The sequence below is a fragment of the Quercus suber genome, unplaced genomic scaffold (genome assembly GCF_002906115.3).
Source record: "Quercus suber isolate HL8 unplaced genomic scaffold, Cork oak 2.0 scaffold_31, whole genome shotgun sequence".
In the NCBI taxonomy this organism is placed as follows: Eukaryota; Viridiplantae; Streptophyta; class Magnoliopsida; order Fagales; family Fagaceae; genus Quercus; species Quercus suber.
This window is the reverse complement of record NW_027069496.1, coordinates 1,529,988-1,551,600: the sequence shown is the minus strand read 5'-3', so window position 1 is coordinate 1,551,600 and position 21,613 is coordinate 1,529,988. Positions and strand designations below refer to the sequence as shown.

Here is a 21,613-nt window from a genome sequence, read left to right as displayed (position 1 = left end):
CTTATTTTACAATTCAGCTTATTTTTACTAGTATTTATGAATCTCACTGTACTTTTTAGTACTATTTATGGATTACACTATACTATTTCAATTAACTTTTACCTTCATGTACAATACTTTTGACAAAAAATTTTCAATTTCGATAAAATAAGCGAATCTCAAACAAACTCTAAGTCAATATGTCGATGTCATAACTGTCACAACTATCAAGTGATGAGTTGTGAATGGTAGAACTATGTGAATTTACGTGGACCAACTATTAACAACTCGTCACATTGATAAATTGTAATAAAAATTGTGAAAATTACTGTGATAAATAGACATGCATTTTGAAAGTAAGAATCTTACTAGAGCACACTTTACAATGTCACCATTTAAGTAAAGAATAAATGATAACCTGTTTAGTAACAAATTAAGAAGGATAGTATCGTGGAATCACATGAACCCAATATCGATAACACACTGCATGGATAAGTTATGATAAAAATTGTGAAAACTGCTGTGGTAAATAGACATAAATTTTGAAAGTGATAATCTCACCAGTGGACACTTGATGCCACGTTTGTAAGGAATAAATGAGGTTCATTAAGAGGCGGTGAAAAGGTGGTTGCTGGTCAATATCAAAAGATCAAAGATCGAGGTGAATAATAAGTATCCACAGTACTTTAATTTGTATAGAAGTCCGGTCGGCTACGTGGCATGCATAGATCCGTACTGACTTGGACAAGTAATTGTGAGCCTAAGTGTATCATGATGAAAGTAGGGTATATATAATTATACATGGCATAAGGTTCATTACACATATATGCATCAGCAAGAGAAGGTTCTATATTTTTATTTGTATTTGATAGTTTTCTATATGGCTACTAAACCAGGAATTCTCACAGACTGGCCATGGACGCCTCTTGGAAGATTTAAGGTGGTGTTCTTATATAAGCCAATGCTCTCTCTCTCTCTCTCTCTCTCTCTCTCTCTCTCTCTCATACACACACAATCTGTGACTTGAGTTTAGGTTGTAAATGCTTGTTTGTACAGTTTATTTTTTAAGTTTTTGGATATTGTTTGGAAACATGCACTAAAATGTGGCATATGAAGAATAGGCCGTATAATGGTGAGGTCGGTAAGTGTTTGAAATAACCGTGCTGCAGGGTTAAACACCTTACTATTTCATCCATGCAGGGTGGATGAACAAATATTCTCTGGTTTAGAACTATCTGCCACCAACATATGAAAGCTAGGAAAGACAATATTATATATATATATATATATATATATATAGACACGCCTGCACTCTTCCTTTTTTTTTTTTTTTTTTTGAATCAACGTTTGGTACACTGTTTATGAGACATAAATAATAGCATCTAAGCATATGAACAGTATTTTTTAGTGTGAACAGCAACCGAAAATTATTTTTTTATTATTTTTAATTTTCAGCAAAATAAGCGGTATCCAAACGCATCCTAATTTAGGTTAAATTTTTATTTATTTATTTTTATTATAAAAATCTAGGCAGACAGCTTCTTAAGAGCAAAAGTTAGAAAATGGTTTCTTAAGGATGGTTGTAACTTTTATAGGTTCAATCTTTGTAACTTTTGTAAACTCCACAAATTTTGCCACAACTGTCCTATGCTGATAATCTGTAATTAGCTACCTATATGTCATTTTTATATAGATTCACAACTTTATTTTTAACCCTCATAATTTGCCACGTACACAGTTATAACAAAAACTGTGGTATTTTGTTTGACTATAGAGTTTTACTTCTAATAATTTTCTGTAGTCGCCTTTCCATATTTTTTGGTGGTGTTTTTTGGACTTGGCTTGAGTTTGACTTAGGTTCGTTGCTCTAATGAACTGGGCTCATTAAAATAATGACACAAAAGTAAATAGTGTACCAGAGGGTTCAATGATACCCGTTAAAAGTGATGACACTAGACAAGACGGATTCAATGCAATCTCAATTCTTGCTTAGTGTACTAAAAATTGTAAGTTTAAAAATGTTTGTCTTACATTTTATGTGTGTGTTGGGGGTTGTGTTCAGTTGTATGTTTAGACCCCTTAAAAAACATATTAGCTTAACCTAATGAATTAGCCAAGTATTTATTTAAGTTAATTACAATATCTAAGATAAACACATGCAAACATATTACTTGGTGCGGAAAGGTAAAGAAAATAGTAATATGATAACTAAGGGAAACTAATGAAACCAACCGTTTTAAGGTAAAAACTTAGGGAGGATTTAACCTAACTATCCTCAAGGTAAAGAAATCCACTATGATAGAATGAAATATTACAATAGATTTAAACCCTAAATCTAAAGTTACCTCATGTAAAACTTACAAACACGACCGCGTGCAACTTCGACAACTCCACGGATTTTTCTATCTTGAATTTGCTAAACACACTCCTCGTTTGTGACTTTGAGATCTCACTCAAAGGTTTCAGATCATTAGCAATTGTTGATCTTGTATCAACAACTTTAGATCTATCAGTTCTAATGGTATGAGGATAATTTCCAGTTGTGATTTTGAAAGGAGAAAGCACGGTACATTTTAGATCTCGCAAGAGCACCTTCAAATTCTTAACAAAATGTTCCTTATGTTTTCCTTTAAATACTATGTGAAATAGATTTGCAACCCAAATCACTTAATGGGCTTAATCAACTGTTGGACCAAAATTAAATTCTGCAGAACCCGTGTCTCAATTGGTCGAACCTAGCATGTTTCGAAATCATGAACCTGCAGTTTCTTTTTTCTTATATTCTGACTTGTAGTATTTTGAGCATTGTCTAATATATCTTATAAAATTTAAGATCTATATCTAGACAAGTTTATATTCACAGTTTGCCAATTGTTATAAACTTTTAGAACCAAACATGTTCAATAAGTATAACATTAAACAATATGTATTTAATTGATTAGGACAGCCTCATGAATTACATGATATATTGATATGATATGAATAGGTCTTTCTAAATAGTCTTTCTAAGTGGGCATATAAGTTTATCAAAAAAAGAAAGAAAGTAGGGCATATAAACATTTTTGCCTTGTATTATTATTATTGTTGTTGTTGTTAATCCAAACTTTTGGTTTCCGCTTTAACCAAATCTTTGTTGTTTAACGTGCTGTTTTTTTTTTTTTTTAGTACGTGATCCTAGCTCCTTGGGCCATTCATAGCACCTACTCATTCATAGTTAAGGATAAGAGTGAAAGTTCCCTTTCACTCTTCCTCATATTTCCATTTCTACTATGGAGGATGCTTCACAACCAAATATGGATTAGTCTCTCTCGTTACTGGACTGCCAAAGGCAAGAACTCGATCGTTGACAAGAGTATCGAGTTTGAGCAAGTTGACAGAGAAAGCAATTGGTCAGTAATTATAAATTAATACAGATATATACATACACACATACATGCATGTACACAAACACACTTGTATACGTAGAAATTATAATTATCTTAATAATAAATTTGGTGTGTTTTATTTTTATTTTTCCTTACAAATATATTTGGCTATTTGGTTAGGGATGACCAAATATTGTTAAGTGGAGCCTTGTTCTACCTAGCAAGTAAGACATTGACTCAGGCAGAGAACCTACCATTGTGGAGGACAGATGGAGTAATTATGACGATTCTTCTACATTCTGGTCCTGTAGAGTTTCTCTATTATTGGCTCCACAGAGCACTGCACCACCATTATCTTTACTCTCGCTACCATTCCCATCACCATTCTTCAATTGCCACAGAGCCTATAACTTGTAAGTTCTCTGCGTATAAAATATGGGTCTGGTTAGAATATACATTAATCATCTATTTTAAGGAATATTTATGAAAAATTGAAAAAGTTTTCAAGACTAATTAATTATTTTTTCATAATTTTTTTTTTAATAGTTTACTAATGTATATTGTAAGAGCATAAATTAATAAATAAAATATTTGTTTGCATTATTGGGCTAGTTACTAACTTTGTTGGTAAGTGAAAATATTTAATCTGACCGTCTTGTTCATTGGACTCACATTTACCAAGAAAATAGTAAATTGCTATAAATGGTAACTGTAAACATATTATTTAAACTTACAAAAATAAAATATATTATTTAAAAAGACGATTGTCAGTTATGATCATTGCAATTGCAACCCAATTCAATTTTATATTTTCAGAGAGATAGAGAACGTATTTTGGTTTGTTGTTATATGAGAGATTAGGGTCACTAGTGTTAACAAGATATTAGTTTTCAAAAATGATAGTCTCAAGCTATTATAGTAAATGGGTTGTCTATCCATTAAAATATTGTTTTATGTTAAATTTTTTGTTTTATGTCATATTTTTTACCAACTTTATAGGTTCTATAAAATGTAGAGACAGATTGAAGAACTAACTTTTTGAGTTTTACTTATCACTTTAGCTGTATTTTCAACCTCTCTCATCAATTCCTTTCAATTTTTTGCTAGTTGTACTCTACACTAACTCATCCTTAACAATGTTCTTTAACATTTTTCATAATAAAATAAATCATTATGGTGATTTAACACACTTACAACATTTTCAAAATGGTTTGAAGTTTTATTTGGTTATATTTTTATTGGGCTGGTATTTTATTGGTCTAGGTTATAAACAATTTTTATTATAAAAACTTGGACCTTCGTATAATGAGAGGTAGGGTCTTTTTGTAGTGGGGCCATGACATAAACTTGGGCTAATAACGTCGGTGTTTTTTAGTATTGAATACCACAATATATTTATATTCGGACATCATATGTTAGATCATATGAGTATGACTGAATGATTTTGTGTTTCTTTTTTTTCTTTTTTCTTTTTTCCATGCAAATTATATTTTCTCCTTAACTATGGTGTAGTTACAATTTCTCCCAAATTTCATAACTGAGAAATGTTTTCCCATGATTTATTAGTAATAAGCATTCTATATTAGGGTTTTCGTTAAATTTAAAAATTAAACTTCTATCTAGCACATTTAATAAATTGTACTTAAACTTCTGTTTAATAAATAAGAGAAAAGTTAACAGATGCCTTAAAAGTATTGGTTTATAGAATATTTTTAGAAATTTTTTATTAATTTTTTAAATAGTCCTATAAAAGTTAATAAATACTCTAAGAGCACCCATTAACCTTTTTTTTTTTTTTAAAACGCCCGTTAACTAGATCTAATAAGCAATTAATTAGATGGCACCTCTCTATATAACACTTGGCCTAATAAGTTTAGATTAGCTGTGGCCCCAAGCCTAATCCGCCGCAGCTTAAACTGTAGGACTATCGATATATAATACATTATTACATGCACTTTGATATTAAAGTATGCATCTATAAGGTTCATTAAAAAATAAAAAAAAATAAAAAAATAAAAAATAAAAAAGTATGCATCTATAAGAACCACTCAGTGTGGTACCCAGTGATTAGGATCTTAATTGGTATGTGTCATTAATCATGAATTGAAAAAATCCTAAAATATTGACATGATTAAAGATTATTGTTTAGGTTGAGTTTAAGGTCAACCTATAACTCAATCACGTGAGCGAGCCAATGGTCCCTTACCATTAATATAAGTCTCGTAGTCATTGACTTTTTTGTTATGAAAACTCACAATAATTGCAAATTGAATGCCGTGACTAAACAACTCCTAATTATCTGTTTTATTTTGCTGAATATATATGTGTGTGTATATATATATATATATATATTATATTATATTGTGCTTGCTTGTGTGGCTTAGTAATACTAATACCAATCAACCTTCTTTTATTTTATTTTGATAAATCCATTTGTTTAGGTGGAACTAGATGCAATCATGCAACAATATAAAAATCTTAAAATTCCAAACTGTTTACTTTGGGTCTCCATCTCAAACAGCAGATGACAAAAATGTCAAATACATATAGTCATTTGATTTTCAATTTTGGAACCTAGTCATTCATATTAATAAATCGTTTTTTTTTTTTTTTTTTTAAACCCCAACCTTACAATTCTGCATAACAATTAACAAATACTATTCTATGGAATAGTATTTTCGGACTTCACTTTTCAAATGTTTCAAGATATGCTTACTATAATATATATATATATATATTAACAAGGTCAAAATAGCGAAATAATAAATTTTTCTAGTTTTATAAGTCGCAACTTCGGATTTTTATGTGAATTTCAATTTAGTTTCTACATTTCCAATTTGAATAATAACTTCTTAGATATTATATATGTTTGTGACAAAGTAGAATCTTTCACTAAATTTGTTATCAAATCATAATGGAATTAATCATATTATATGACAATTTTTTTGTTTTTTCAGCTGTCATTCATCCATTTGCAGAGCACATAGCATATTTCGCGTTGTTTTCCATACCAATGTTAACAGCAATACTTACTGATACTGCCTCTATTGCATCTATTGCTGGCTACCTTACATATATTGATTTTATGAACAATATGGGTCACTGCAATCATGAGCTCATTCCAAAGTGGCTCTTTTCCATCTTTCTTCCACTGAAGTACCTCATGTACACCCCCTCGTAAGTCTCTCAAGCCCTTTCATTCACCTTATTTTCTATTGCCTCTGTCCCATATTGTTGGTTCTATTTGAAAATTTCAACTTTTAAGTGAATATTATTTAATGTGATGCAGTTAGTAAAAATGGTAGATTATGAAATTTATTTATTCAATTTTCAATTAGGACTACATTTTGTAACATCTAAAAGTTAAAAAAATAAATAAAAAATAAAAAACCAACAATTTAGAATGGGAGAGTGTTTTAGTTGTACACATTTTATAATTTTCTCTTTGATCTAGCAAAAAAGATTATTGTGTGATATCCAACTGTATCTAACACAAATTAACACAAATATATTTCAAGTTGACTAATTTCATGCCGTACGTGTTTAGATGAAAATTAATATATATATATATATATATATAGAGAGAGAGAGAGAGAGAGAGAGAGAGAGATCCACACCTTATTCTATTTGTCCATTATTATTCTATATACAACATCCTAAATCATTATATGTTCATTCTTTTTAGTAGAATTTCAACAATAATTCTTTTTTTTATTTATTTACAATTTTGAAACAGTCCTCTATTTCGTTGAAAAATTTAATGCGTTTTGTTTCTTTGCGTTATATATAATTTAAATTATAAAGAATAACGTTAGAACACTTTAATTTTTAATTTACAGGAAATTATATTTTATCTGATATTAAAAAAAAATAAGAAGAAGAAAATAATCTATTAAATGACTGCCAATGAATGATCTTCTGCAACACCATTCCGAAAGCTCGAAATATCTGTGGCAATGTGGCATGCATTTTGATGGCAGTACACATTTGTCAACAACAACTTTTACGCCTTATACCTAACATTTTGGGGTTTGGTGCATGCACATCCACGTACTATTTATTATTATTATTATTATTATTATTATAATTATATATGAAAGTGTTAACAAGAACCATGCAGGGTTTGTTAACATTTCATTTTTTTGTCTCATTAAAAAAAAATAGTCAAAAGATATAAAATAAATTGTCAAAAGCGGTCAAAAGTTGCTCAAAAAACTAAAAAATTGCCTAAAACTATGTTGCTAATTGGCACCTTATAGTACCTGTTAACACAACTCATATATATATATATATATATATAAAGTTTTACTAAAAACATAAATTAGTAAACATTTTTTTAGAAAGAAAAAAAAATTTTGGTAACTTTTTTTAATAATATTTTCTAATTTTTTATAAATATATATTTTTTAACCAACAATTAATATATAATCTAAAGACATATTAACAGAAAATATATATAAATAATATATATAAACTTGTCCAGCCTAGCTCAATGATTGGGTTGGGAAATTGCACAACCGTGCCTGTTCAATTGTTAATGCATGTCATACTGTCATGTCATTTTCCTCTAAAACATCAAAATATGCTAAGTTCATTGTCATGCTCATAACATATTTTTTGGTCTAAGTTCGGACCACTCTCTAATTAAGAATGGTTTTGTCTTTTCCGATAAATAGGAATATGATTGAATTAACCTTTAAAAAAAAATTAAAAAAAGAGGGAGGAGAAGAAGAAGATGAAGATTGAATTAACATTTGGTCCTTTATTTTAATCCCCATGTTAAAAATATGTCATTTTCATACCTCTTTTTTTGTCCTCATATTTTTGAGACTGTTTTCAAATTATTCCTTTCATTCATTTATGATTTATGTGAGTGATGCATGTGTCCCTTAAATATTAGTATAAACTAGAACCTACCGGTGTGTTAAGTGACAATTGATCTAATTAAATTCATTATTTTTTTTTTAGACATAACAAAACGGGTTAGAATTTTCTGACCCAATCCAACCTAACTTGAAAAATACTTGATCCGAATCTGATTTTTCGACCCAAAATAAAAACGGGTTGACCCGTGACTCAACCCGTATTTTTTGTGGGTCAACTCGACCCGACCCATAACCCGAACTATTTTTTAAAACTTTTTTTTTTGGTAAAAAAAAAATTAAGACAATATTAGTTTAATTGTTTGTTGTGAGTTTTAAGGAAACAATTGAGACATTTACATAACTGTATGCAAATAAATTAAAAGATGAATGGTTGAGCATTCTATAATGAGTAAAGATTTTTAGATATCAAATAGCAAAGTACATACCAAGATAATCTAGTTACAGTAGAGTTAAAAGTATAGATTTAAAATTATAAATATATGTAAGAAACATTCATAAGTATGAAAATAGTGAAGCCAAAATATCAAATTAGTATAAATTATGAATGCTTAGACCTGTTTTTTAACAATTTATGTCCAAAATAAACGGTTTTTCAAAATAAATTATGATATTTCCTAGAGTGTGTGTTGCTTAACAATAATATGATATTCATAAAAGATACCATATATAAATAAGTAAACAATCAAAATTTAATGTATATTCTCAAATTGACATAGAGTGCCAACCACAATTGATAATAGATGAACGGTTTTAGACCCCTTAGAACAACCAGATTGGTTAGCCTAGATTAATTAGCCAAGTTGTTACTTAGTCAAATTATGCAATTCTAGGTTAAAACAATCAAATAATCATATCAAAATAATAAAGCAGCGGAATAATAAAAGACACAATGATATGATCACCCAGGAAACCACACGGTAAAAACTTGGGGAGGATTTGACCCACCGATCCTCAAGGCAAACCTGAATCCACTATGAAAGAATCGAAGTTCATACAAAAGGACTACAAGCTCCCCGCTTGACTTCCTAATGCTACCCACCAGTAGAACTTATTGACACGACCACGTGCAAGCTCTGAATCCACAGACTCCTTCTTTCTTGAATTCTTCAATCAGCTACAAGCACCCACGCTTGATATTCTTTAAGTTCTTGAATCTGCAACTGAATGATCATCAAGGTTTTGATAATATCTCCACCTTGAAAACCCTAAGCTTTGTGTAAAGGAAAACTCCTCAAAGATCTCACAAAAGATTTACACAAAACAGTAATATGAGCAACAAAAGCTTAGAGAGGTTTGGGTACAAAACCCTAGATACAAAAGAGGCACACTTTTCTTTCTCTCAAAAGTCCCAAAAACGTTCTAGGGTTTTCCTTATATATAGGAGTGTTTTACTTGAACCCCAAGACGTTTAAATAGAGTTTGGGCTGAACTGGAACTCTGCAGAAAAATAAATCTATACGTGGTTCGATCGATCGAGTCTAATTTTCGATCGATCGAGCCTTACAGATTTAGTCCAATAAATCTGCAATCACTCGATTCTAGTTTTACAAATAAACATACTTTGAGCAAGCCTAAACAAGACTAAACATATTGTTTTGTTCATGATTTGCCAACATTACACATTAGAGTTCTAAATACATAAAATCTTAAATCTTTAGAACCTAACAATAGATTATAAAATTAATTTCCAAGATTGTAAATTTTATATATGTTTTTATTCTTTGTCAAATGAATTATCTAATAAGTCATTTGTAACTTTGATTTATATTTTGGGATGTTGATATTATGTAGAAATAAAACTTGTGCATTTGTTTTACCTATCTTTGTATTATTTTGTTTTAGTTAGCAATGTTGGGATTTGTATAATTTTAAAATTATTGAATAAGTATTAATAAGTTTAACTGAATTCATTCTTGATATAAGTGGTGAATTCAAAGTAATGTATTTTATATCAAGTGATTTGTTGTATGACTTTCCAAATGGTAAGTACATATTGTTTTCTTTATAATAAAAAAAAAAAAATCATGTGAAAAATACGGGTCAACCCGACCCAACCCACAACCCGATTGACCCAAACCCCCTTTTTAACCTGCTTAAAATGACCCTTTTTTACCTGCAATCCAATTGACCTAACTCGAACTCAACCCGATCCGCCCATTTGCCATGTCTAATTTTTTTAATAGTTTTAGTTTTTTTTGAAAAATCAGTAATTTAACACGGTATTATATTACGGAAAATGTTTATGAACTCCACTATAAAGTACGCGTTAAGGATAATTTATTGTAGGGTCTATTTAATAAAAAAATTGGTATAAATTGATGAGGGGATTGAAAATATTACTGAAGTGATAAATGGAACTCAAAAAATTAGCTTCTTTGGCTCTATACCTTATAAAGTTGGTCAAAAATTTGACATAAAAGAATATTTTTTTGAGAGAATTTCATTCTATGGTGTCCGCTCCTGATGATAGCTATTTATCATCGGACCAAGACACCAATCAATTCTTAGTGTAAGCGAGGATTGAATTTCAGATCTCTTATTCAATCATCAGAAATTTTACTAATTGAGTATACTGAAACCCACTGATATAAAAAAAATATATATATGATTTGACATAAAGTTCTTTGTTAAAGGACACCTTACGGTGCCCGTTAACACTATCCTATTATTAAAGGGGAGTTTAAAGCCCACACATGCAAGGAAGTATTAAAATTATGGTTAAATGATTAAATTCATCATTTTCTAATAGTTTAAACTTTAGACGTAATCCATAATTTAATGTTATATCAATCTAACTCTAACAGTAGCTCCTACAATAGAAGGACCAAAAAAAAAAAAAAACTCTCAATCTCATTTCCTCTCACTCTCACTGCATCACTCTCAAGCACCCTCTCTCTAGTCTCTAGATTGTCAGTGATTGAGGCTTAAGAGTGGTGCTGGTGTAAGCTTGGGAAATTATGCATATGGCAACAGAGTATGGGTTATGATGTAAATGAATTCAATTGTGGACGGATGGGTTGGTTGGTTGGGTGGGTTTAGGATTTTAGGGTGGCATGGTGTGTATTTGTCAGTGGGTATTTGCGTGGCCATGCTCTCATTGTCAATATGCTGGCAATGATAGCTAGGCGTGTTGACCTTGGGTTGATTTGTAGGGATTTGGAGTTCAGGGGGTTTAGCTTAATAAAAAACTTGTTTATATTTGTTTATTTACTAAACAAACTAAACTCTCAAGCTTAAAACATGACTAATAAATAAGTCAAACTCAAAAATAATAATGTGATTTTTAATAAGCTTGTCATTAGGAAACTCAATTCAATTATATATAATACTATATGACTATATGTATTGGGTAGAGATTTGATATTGGATTGTGAGTTAATAAATTATTAAATTATAAGATATAATTTTTTAAAAATTTATTGATAATGTGAACCATCCATTTTGTTGTCAAAATTATATATAATTTTAGCCAATACATGAATGGTAAATCAAATTTTTATAAGTTTGTAAATGAAATATTTCTATCCAATTAACTTAAATAATAAATTTTCAACTATAATTTATTTATTAATTTAAAGTAAAAAAAATAATTAATCAAAAATAATTTATCAGCATAAATTTGTGTTAGGACATATGTAAATCATGTTAGGAATATATGTCAATGTAAAATTGTCTAATCCTTTGACAAAATGCATTTTACTTGTATTTGGGTAGATTTAAGATGTGTTTAATACTTCAAGGAACAAGGTTTCAAGTCCAAGTGTTATAGTCATGCAAATCTGTCTAAGAAACAAGTGAAGAAGTATTAGATTTCAAAACTAGACATCTAACTCGACAGATAGCATCTAGCAAGGTTTAAAAGGTAGCTTTTGCCCGATGCTTGATAGCTGCTCGATAGATAACCTAACTGTTGAGATTTACAAAAATCAGTTTTTCAGATCTGATTTCACTCCAATCCGTGTATAAATGTTTAGGCTTTCTTTTCTCACAACCCTAAACATATATAAGGATTATTTTAAGAGCCGTCACAGCTGATGCAAGTGAGTGCAACTTGATGCAAAGGTTTTACACAAGCATATTGTGGCTGGAGACAATTTTCTCTAGTTCATATTTCTCTTTAAGAAGCTGCTGCATTTGTACACCGTAGGGGTTTGTAACCAAGGAGTTTCGTGATCTTCATCATGTTGATGAACTGAAGAACTTTGCAACCAACATCTTTCTCAAGTTGGTGATTAGTCATGTACTTGGATCAATGCATAAATTGATTAGTCATGTACTGGAAGCCATGCATTGAAAGGAGAGATTGTCACTATAGAACAAGTCTAATTAGGTATTGGGGTAAGGGTTCAACTATATGTTGTTATAAGGTACTGGGATTCCTTTACTTGTAACCGCTTGTTATGATAATATTGGATTCTCGAAAGTGATGACCTTAAAATTACCCGGTGAGGTTTTTTCCTTGGAAGTTTTCCCCGTTCGTAAACAAATCACTGTATTAACTTTATTTTCCACTGTATATTAACTTAGTTGGTGATTTGTTTATGCTACCATGCGTATTGCATGTTAATCGGATTAATTAATTAACTTAACTAATTAATTGGTTAATTCATCACAAGGTATCAATACATCTTAGCCTATCAATTTGTGAATAAGTGAAACTTTTATTCGCGATATTATTATATATGGAAAAATAAAAAGTTAATCAAATAGTTTATGGACAAGCTAGAATTTGTTTGATAAGAAAATAAATTAAGTTTGAATATCTAATATAGTTTGTTGATGATCATGAATTTGATTCACGTTTAATATAAAATTAAATGAACAGTCATGAACTTTCAATATTCAGTTTGATTTGGCTCGTTTATGTTCATGGATTTTGTAAAGCATGAGTGTTCAGCCATCATCATCATTCTTAATAATAATATTATTATTATCTATAATGGTTTTGGTTTTGGCACAACAGGTTTCACTCTCTACATCATACACAATTTCGTACCAATTATTCGTTGTTCATGCCCCTCTATGACTACATATATAGTACCATGGACAAATCTACAGACGAACTATATGAAATTTCACTCAAAAGGGAAGCAGAAGTACCAGATGTAGTGCACCTAACTCATCTAACTACGCCTGAGTCCATCTATCATCTCAGACTTGGTTTTGCCTCTTTGGCCGCCCAACCCTACACATCAAAATGGTACTTCTCATTGATTTGGCCTGTGACATTGTGGTCTATGATGTTAAATTGGTTATATGGCCGTACTTTCATTGTTGAGAGATATCGTTTTAATAAACTCAGATTACAAAGTTGGGTCATACCAAAATACAAAATACAAGTAAGAACGATTTTTCTATGTTAATTTAATGTTTACTTATATTTGTTACTTTTTTTCAATCACGTGTGATTTATATTTCTCAATACTTATGTATTCAGTACTTTCTGCAATATCGAAATGAGACAATAAATAGCTTAATTGAGGAAGCCATACTAGAAGCAGAAGAAAGAGGTGCTAAAGTGTTAAGCTTAGGTCTCTTGAATCAGGCAAGTTTTAGTTCTTTCTTGAAATTTTTTTTTTTCTATAATTTAGTTTCCAACTCTAGGTGATATATTCATCAATATTTTCAACTAAAATTCTCTTTCCTTATTATTTTTTTTTTTTTTTTGGTTATTTAATTTCTCCAACTTTGCTGTCACACTAACAATTCCAATAGCCAATGTGCTTTCCCAAGCATCCGGAATTTTTTCGATATATTTTTGTTTATAAAGTACCTAGAAATTTCAAAAATGATGTTAAAGATAATTTTAAATTTTAGTTTATAAATCTTATAAATTGATGTGTTACCAATTAAAAAAAAAAAGTAATTTAGACTTTATTTATTATGTTATTGAAATGATACTAACCACATATTATTATGTCAGTTTATAAACATTTTGTAGTAAAATTAGAAATATAGCTTTGTGTTATTTTCATTTTTGCTTAATATAATTAATTCGGGGATGGGGTTTGAACTAAAATTTTCCTATTGAGATAGTCGGACTGAATAATGTTGTTGAGTTATAAGATTCTTGACAAGTATTAACTTTAACATTCTTCAAAATTTAATGGTGTTCACATGAAAACCTTCAATTTTTTTTTTTTTTTTTAAGTCTATAGGATACATATCATTATTATTAAGAAAACCATTTCCATATGAACACATATCTGCAAATTCCATTTTTTTGTTGTCTTTCAAACTTCACAGTTCATATTATCATCATACTTTTTCATTGGATGCAGGGAGAGGAGCTTAATAGATATGGTGAACTTTATGTTGAGAGATACCCTAAGCTAAATGTGAAGGTCGTAGATGGGAGTAGTCTGGCAGTTGCTGTTCTGCTAAACAGCATTCCCAGAGCAACAACCCAAGTGGTTCTTAGAGGCAAACTCACCAAGGTTGCTTATGCCTTGGCCTTTACCTTATGTCAAAGGGGTATCAAGGTACGTTTATTTTGTTCAAGCAACACAAAAACAAAGGCCAAAATCGATGTTCGGCCACAGGCAAACACTTTCATACTTTGTAAGCATGGCAATGTTCTGTGCTTTTGCCGGGGCAAAAGAAATTTGGTGCACTTTTCACTGCATAATTAATTGATACACTAAGTGAACATTATGAAAGTCTTCACAGAACATAGAAGTTTTACTTGATACAAATTTTATGTCTCACTTTATGCTTCACGGAATATACAAAGTTGGGAGAGAAGATTTGTATTCTTATTTACGTATATGTGGCAATCATTTTAAATAACTTCGGTTTGGCCTAATATGGTAAAAGAAAATTTCTTTCTCCTCAAATAGGACAAAAAATGCATGGACACAAACATGATAAGACATGAAGCACAATGATACGATATTTTTTTGCAAAATTAAGATCTGACATTGTGGGTATATGACAATTAATTAGTTAATATATATTAATCTTTAGTTATAATTTATTTTTAGACACATTTATGAATATTTTAAGTTTTCAAAATATATAAAAATGATCAATATCTTTAAAAATATAGCGGGAATCAAATTATTTGTTTTTTTAGATGGAAAAACATTCTTCTTTTTTTCTCCCAACAGATTGAGGACATGCCCCATGGAATGTCCCAAGCATGTACGTGTGAGACTTTTGGGGGGTTCATGCTTATATTTTTTTATTTGCTTACAATACATGGGGGAGAGGAATTCAAATTCAGGTTTTATAATTTCCTTATTAGGATAATTAGACAATTCTATTGAACTACATGACTATTTAGGAAATGCGTTTGTGCTTCTTAATTAGTAAAACATTAGAGAGAACGAATTCTTTTCTTTTTCTACATGCATATGTTGCAAAAAAATTTATTCATAACAAGGTTCTAATTCCTTTTTAATCTAACACAATGAAGGTGCTTACAATACGAGAGGATGAGTTTTTGAAGCTAAACAAGTCGTTCAACACCAATTCTGAAAGTAATTTGATATTTTCAGCAAGTTATTCTCAAAAGGTAAGTCTATGAATTTTCTACTGTTTTAGTTCGATTATATTCATATTGTGTTATTAAAGAATATATAGCTACTTTGAACCTTAGAAATAGTAAAATCATTATGAATTTTTGTAGATTTGGTTAGTGGGAGATGGATTGGATGAGGAAGAACAGTTAAAGGCGCCCAAAGAAACATTATTTATTCCCTTCTCACAATTCCCACCAAAGAAATTGCGCAAAGACTGCTACTACCATAGCCCTCCGGCAATGGTGACTCCAAGGTCTCTTGAGAACATGCACTCTTGTGAGGTTAGTAGAGAATCCTTCCAAGGTCTCTTCATTGATGCCATTACATGAATATAGAGAAGTTAGAAAAAATAAAGTGGCATGCATGTCATATATTGTGGAAAGTGGAAAATATAATTATTTGAGCTAGTTTCAATATTAACATCATGATGTGTGCAAACTAATGATCAAATAGTAGTTATGGATAGATGAGTAATTCTTATGTACTCTTGGAGTACGGTGAATGACTCACTCATAAAATTCATGGTGGAGTCTACCATAAATGTAAGAGGAGAAAATACTATTTTACTATACTTCAAAAGTATCTAATTCACCACCACGCACCCTTAGTGCGGTGGTTATTTCACAAGTATAAGTGCTTATGAGGTGTGGAGGGCAAGAGCCGAGGTTCAAGTCTCTAGGAAGGAGCTTCACACACATATATACTTAGATTACGTTAAAATAGAAATTCTATCTTATATAAAAAAAGAAAGTATCTAATTCTTACAAGTTGGTCAACTTGTAAAACTGTTACAAGTACTATTATTGCATTAAACAGGTTACTTTGTGCATATTTTTTAAATTGTAAAATTTGCAATAATTTTAGAACCTTGTTATGAATAAAGTGACAACAAAATCTTCAACTATTGCTTTGTATTATAATAAATCGTATATGTCATATCTTATAGATCTATCTACGAGGCTCTCCATTTCACTTTAATGAAGTTTATTCAATGATTAAAATTTTATTTGTTAGATTTGACAGTGTATAGAGTACCATATTAATGATATAGCACCTAAATACATTTTTAGATTTGTAATATTTAATATGAATAATAAAATATATCACTTTCAAATGGAGAAAATCTTAATACCTAAATTTATAGAAAACAAAGGCTTCTTTGCCAGTATTGAAAAGACTTTTTCAAATGAAACCTTTGAGTCCATTTAACTTCTTCCATTGGGTGGTAATGCTAGAGGAAATAATTAGTATTTGTGAGCATAATTAAGCTAATCAAGACATGAATAAACCAAAGTTTTTGCATCTACGAAACATACATATATGTGTCATTTGTGTAATTTTTAGGTACTTTCGGAGTACGGAGAATGTTGCTCCCTCTTCTTACATTCATGGTAGGGTCTACCATAAATGTGAGAGGAATGAACATCATTTTTCCGTGCTCCGAGAGTACTTAAGAATTTTCATGTATTTCAACTTAATTTTGGATTTATCACTACTTTATCCCAAAATAGTAAAGAAACTTTAATTTTGGGTAGTCTAGTAATAATTGAACATGGTTCTTTCAATGCACATGCAAAGCAAGCACACTTTTTTTCTTTTTTTCTTTCTTCTTCGTTTACAAGAGTCTGTATTTTGAATTGGTGGTAGAATTGGTTTCCAAGAAGGGCGATGAGTGCTTGGCGTATAGCTGGGATTGTGCATGCTTTGGAAGGATGGAATGAACACGAGTGCGGTTACACAATGTCCAACATTGAGAAAGTTTGGCAAGCAAGTCTTCAACATGGATTTCAGCCTCTGCTGCTTCCAACTGAATCAAAATACTAATAGCTTACTATAAGATATGCAAATGTACCTGCTTGAGCTATTAGATCTATGCAAATGTACCTGCTTGAGTTATTATATTCTCTATCTCTCTCTCATACGAATGATCTCAAAGTCTTTTACTGTGATACGAGAAAGGTTAATAGATATCCTAAGGGCATTAGTTTAAAAGAAAGTACTAGTAGTAAAGAAAGCACTGTATTTGTATTTGTATTTGTATTGTTGATTCCCCCTTCACTTGAGAATATCTACTCTTATGACGTTCGTGATGTTGGATTAAATAAATGAATAAATTTATCATCTCTTAATAGCTTAAACTTTTGAGTGAATCAGTAATTTAATATAGTATCAGAACAAAGTATCTTGAGTTCAATCCCCTGTATCCACCTTACCTCTCATTTAAATTTCTACGTGTTGGGCCCACTCAATTTAATATTCATATTCATGGGAATTTTGTGCTAAGGATCAATCACTCCCTTTCTTTTGAAATGTAATGTTGACCCTATTATTCTAAATTTGATTTTTCCAATCACTTTGCTTATGGAAGCTATCACGCCCCGAACCCAACAATACAGATAGGCACGTGACAACAACCACATTTTTATAAAGTTTTCACCCTACAAATGTGCAAAGCCTTCTTAGCAAATAAAAATTATCCACAAAGAAAATTCCATCAATAAATCCACAATCATCCTCAATAATGCAGTTGTCAAAAGATCTCTAAAGTACCAATAGAAACTGCAATCCAAACCTTATGACCATTAAACAAAAAGATAAACTAATTATTAATTTAGTACATGATCATCTTATTTCAAAAATTCCTAGTCTCCATTCAAGCGTACACCCTCAGCAAAAGTCTCAAAACTTGATATTCTTCATAATTTGAAATTGGAGGGGAAAGGGGAGGGGGGTGAATTGACAACTCAATAAGTAACCAGATACCAAACTAGTTGAAACAAATATATAGATTGACAAAATAATATAAATTTATGAGATCAAAATATTTCACATATGCCAAAGTTATAATATACTATGGGTTTTCAAAAATAAACTAAAAAAGTTTCATAGACTTAAAATAATTCATAAGTTCAAACATATTCACATTCTTAACAACAATCTTATATATTTATAACTATGGTCACGCTATATCATAGTGACTAGGCATTAGATTTAAAAGTAGTTTTGGTACCAATGAATAACTCCCATTGGCTAGGTATCAAAGTCAAAACATAGTCATATTGTCCAAATTCATATATGTTAAGGATATATTTTTATGTAATTAGCATATCTTTTGACAAAACGCATTTTACTTGTATTTGGGTAAATCTAAGAAGGTTCAAAATGATCATTACAAGTGGTTAAATTGAAGACATGAAAATTACGCAAGAACTGCTCAAGAAAAGTGCAATCTGCAGGTCTCGATACCTCCTTGATAGAAGCTCTATTTGTCGAGATTCATTAAAACTCGACACATGTCTTGATCTATCAAGCTTACGGAATTCAGACTATAGCCAACAACATTTTTATTCTAAAAATCTATTTGTTTATGGGTTTGAATAATCCTTATAAGACTAGGAAATCCCAAGGTTTATGGGTTTGTATAATCCTTATTGGACTAGGAAAGCCCAAGGTTTGTGTAAACTTATTTGGAATAGGAGAGCCCATTAAGATCCTATTTAAAGGAGTTGGAAAAAAAAATAAAAAAAAATAAAAAAATAAAAAAAAAAATAAAAATAAAAAAACCTAACCTGGGGAGCTTCATAAGATTTTCTTTTTGAAACCATAGCCTCTTCCTACAGAAGAAAGAGTTCTTGTTGCATTTCTTGTACGCCTTTGGGTTCTGTAACCAAGCAAAGTCTCTTGCACCAACATTGAAGATCTTATTGGTGTTTATATGTGAAGTTGTTGCAAATCAACTACAACAATCAAAGGGTTGCTGTGTGTTAGTCACGTACTGGGATCCGTGTATCATTAGTTAGTCACGTACTGGGAGCGGTGTATTGGAAGGAGAGATTGTCACTACATCACAAGTCCAATTGGGTATTAGGGTAAGGGTTCAAATGTAGGTTGGTATTAGATACTAGGATTCCTTTTACTTGTAACTGCTTGTTTTGATAATGATGGATTTTCGGGAGTGGTGACCTTAAATTCACCCAGTAGGGTTTTGCCTCAGTGGTTTTCTCCATTCGTAAACAAATCACCTGTGACAAATTTATTTTCCGCTACATTTAACTTAGTTGGTGATTTGTTTGTGCTACCACGCTTATTGCATATAATTGAATCTAATTAATTTCACTTGGGTAAATTAATTGATTAAGTTACCAAAGAGGTCAATACATTCTTGGCCTATCAATATATACCAAATCAAAGTTCAAACAAAATATATCTCATTCAAATACATATATATATATATATATATATAAAATCATATATTCAATAATCAAATATATTTGTGATAATTCTTTATTCTTTAATTTAAATCAGTAGTACCAATTGAAATAAAAATGTAACAATTATAAACAATATTCAGTAGTTAAAATATAGTAATATAAGCAAAATAAAACCAATTAGAATAAAGTTACTTACCTCAACTAGCTCACCACAAAAGAATTTCTCCCGAACACTTCCTCTAAAATCCTTAGATATCACCTAAAACAATTTTTTTTGGGTACCATTTACTTTTTAATCAAATAATTTAAGAAAGCCTTATAAGAGTACCTGACCAAAAAAGAATTTGCTAAAAATATCCAATGATATTATTAACTCTTCTCATAAAGGACAAAATAGCATCACATAGGGCCTATCCATATTTTGGAGCCATCAATAATAATAATAATAATAATAATAATATATAATTTTTTTTCTTTTTGGTATGCCCTAAGGGCATATGTTAGGAAACTATTTTAGGAAACTTTTTATGGAAAAATAAAAAAGTAACTAGCTAACTAATTTGACAGTTTTTTCAATTTTTCATACAAAATTTCCTAAGGAGCATATATTAACCGAACTCCTTTTTTTTTTTTTTTTTACTTTCAGCCAATAATAGTTCCCTAGGAATAAAGCCTATAGAATACATATAACCATATAGGGTCAAAAGTCAATTGTAAATGAACACCACATGGACTCAACTTCTTCTATACAAATATAATGTACATTTCCTTTTTCTTTTCTTTTCTTTTTTTGTTTTTGTTACATTTGATTTCTTGTCAAACTTCAAGCCTACCCTAGTAGACTTTTTCTATTTAACCAATCCAACACTTCAGTACAACTTCTTAAAGAGAAACCTGTGCAGAAACCGGACCTACCATGCCTAAAAATCAGCAATTCTATCTACACTTACACTTAACAATGGGCGTAGAAAAAATATTAAATTACCTAGACAGTAACAGGTACTTAGCGTCCAAATTACAAAAAACCTAATCTAAATCCTTCTTTGTTTACACCATAAAACTCATTGGATATTTAGATAGTCTCACTAATGGCAAAAAATACCCACCTAAAAATATTCTAATTTCATATAAATCTTAGATTTGACGAAGGATAAGATTTCTTAGGCTCTTACCTCATGTGTGCAGTCAATCCTTCTCTACATGAATATACTGAGAAGTCCTCCTTTAAAAATATCTATAGTTATACACTAATTTAACTAGCTTGTATATAGCTAGGGTTTAAACCTAATTTTCTAAAAACTCCCCTAATAATATTAATTATAAAATTGACACCACAAACATATTTACTTAAATACCCCACCTTTAAACTCTCTCTCTCTCTCTTGATATTACATTCTCCCCCACTTACAAGAATTCCGTCCTCTGAATTCATCCCAAGCTAAATCAATATATCATGCTTCCATATTGTGCAACTCTAATTCCATAATTGTATTGATCTATACAATTTTCTACTCATCCCCATAGTTCAACAGCAACTAAAATACAAAAAATTTCTTTCAGATAACTACCATTATGACCCAAATAGCTCTAAAAGTTACATCCACTGTGAATAAAATTTTCAAAACCTACCTCTTCTAGTAAATCTAGTA

General features: G+C 30.3%; 1 protein-coding gene across 1 annotated transcript; it reads left to right on the top strand.

The window, feature by feature from the left end:
* The first annotated feature begins 817 nt into the window (after positions 1-817).
* LOC111998302 (very-long-chain aldehyde decarbonylase CER1) lies at positions 818-17,882 on the top strand. Its single transcript, XM_024030403.2, has 10 exons — positions 818-919; positions 3,145-3,368; positions 3,525-3,757; positions 6,302-6,521; positions 13,194-13,569; positions 13,668-13,775; positions 14,512-14,712; positions 15,648-15,746; positions 15,861-16,034; positions 17,401-17,882. The coding sequence occupies exons 1-10, from the start codon at positions 860-862 to the stop codon at positions 17,575-17,577; spliced, it is 1,872 nt and encodes a 623-aa protein (XP_023886171.2). The 5' UTR covers positions 818-859; the 3' UTR covers positions 17,578-17,882.
* Positions 17,883-21,613: the final 3,731 nt, after the last annotated feature.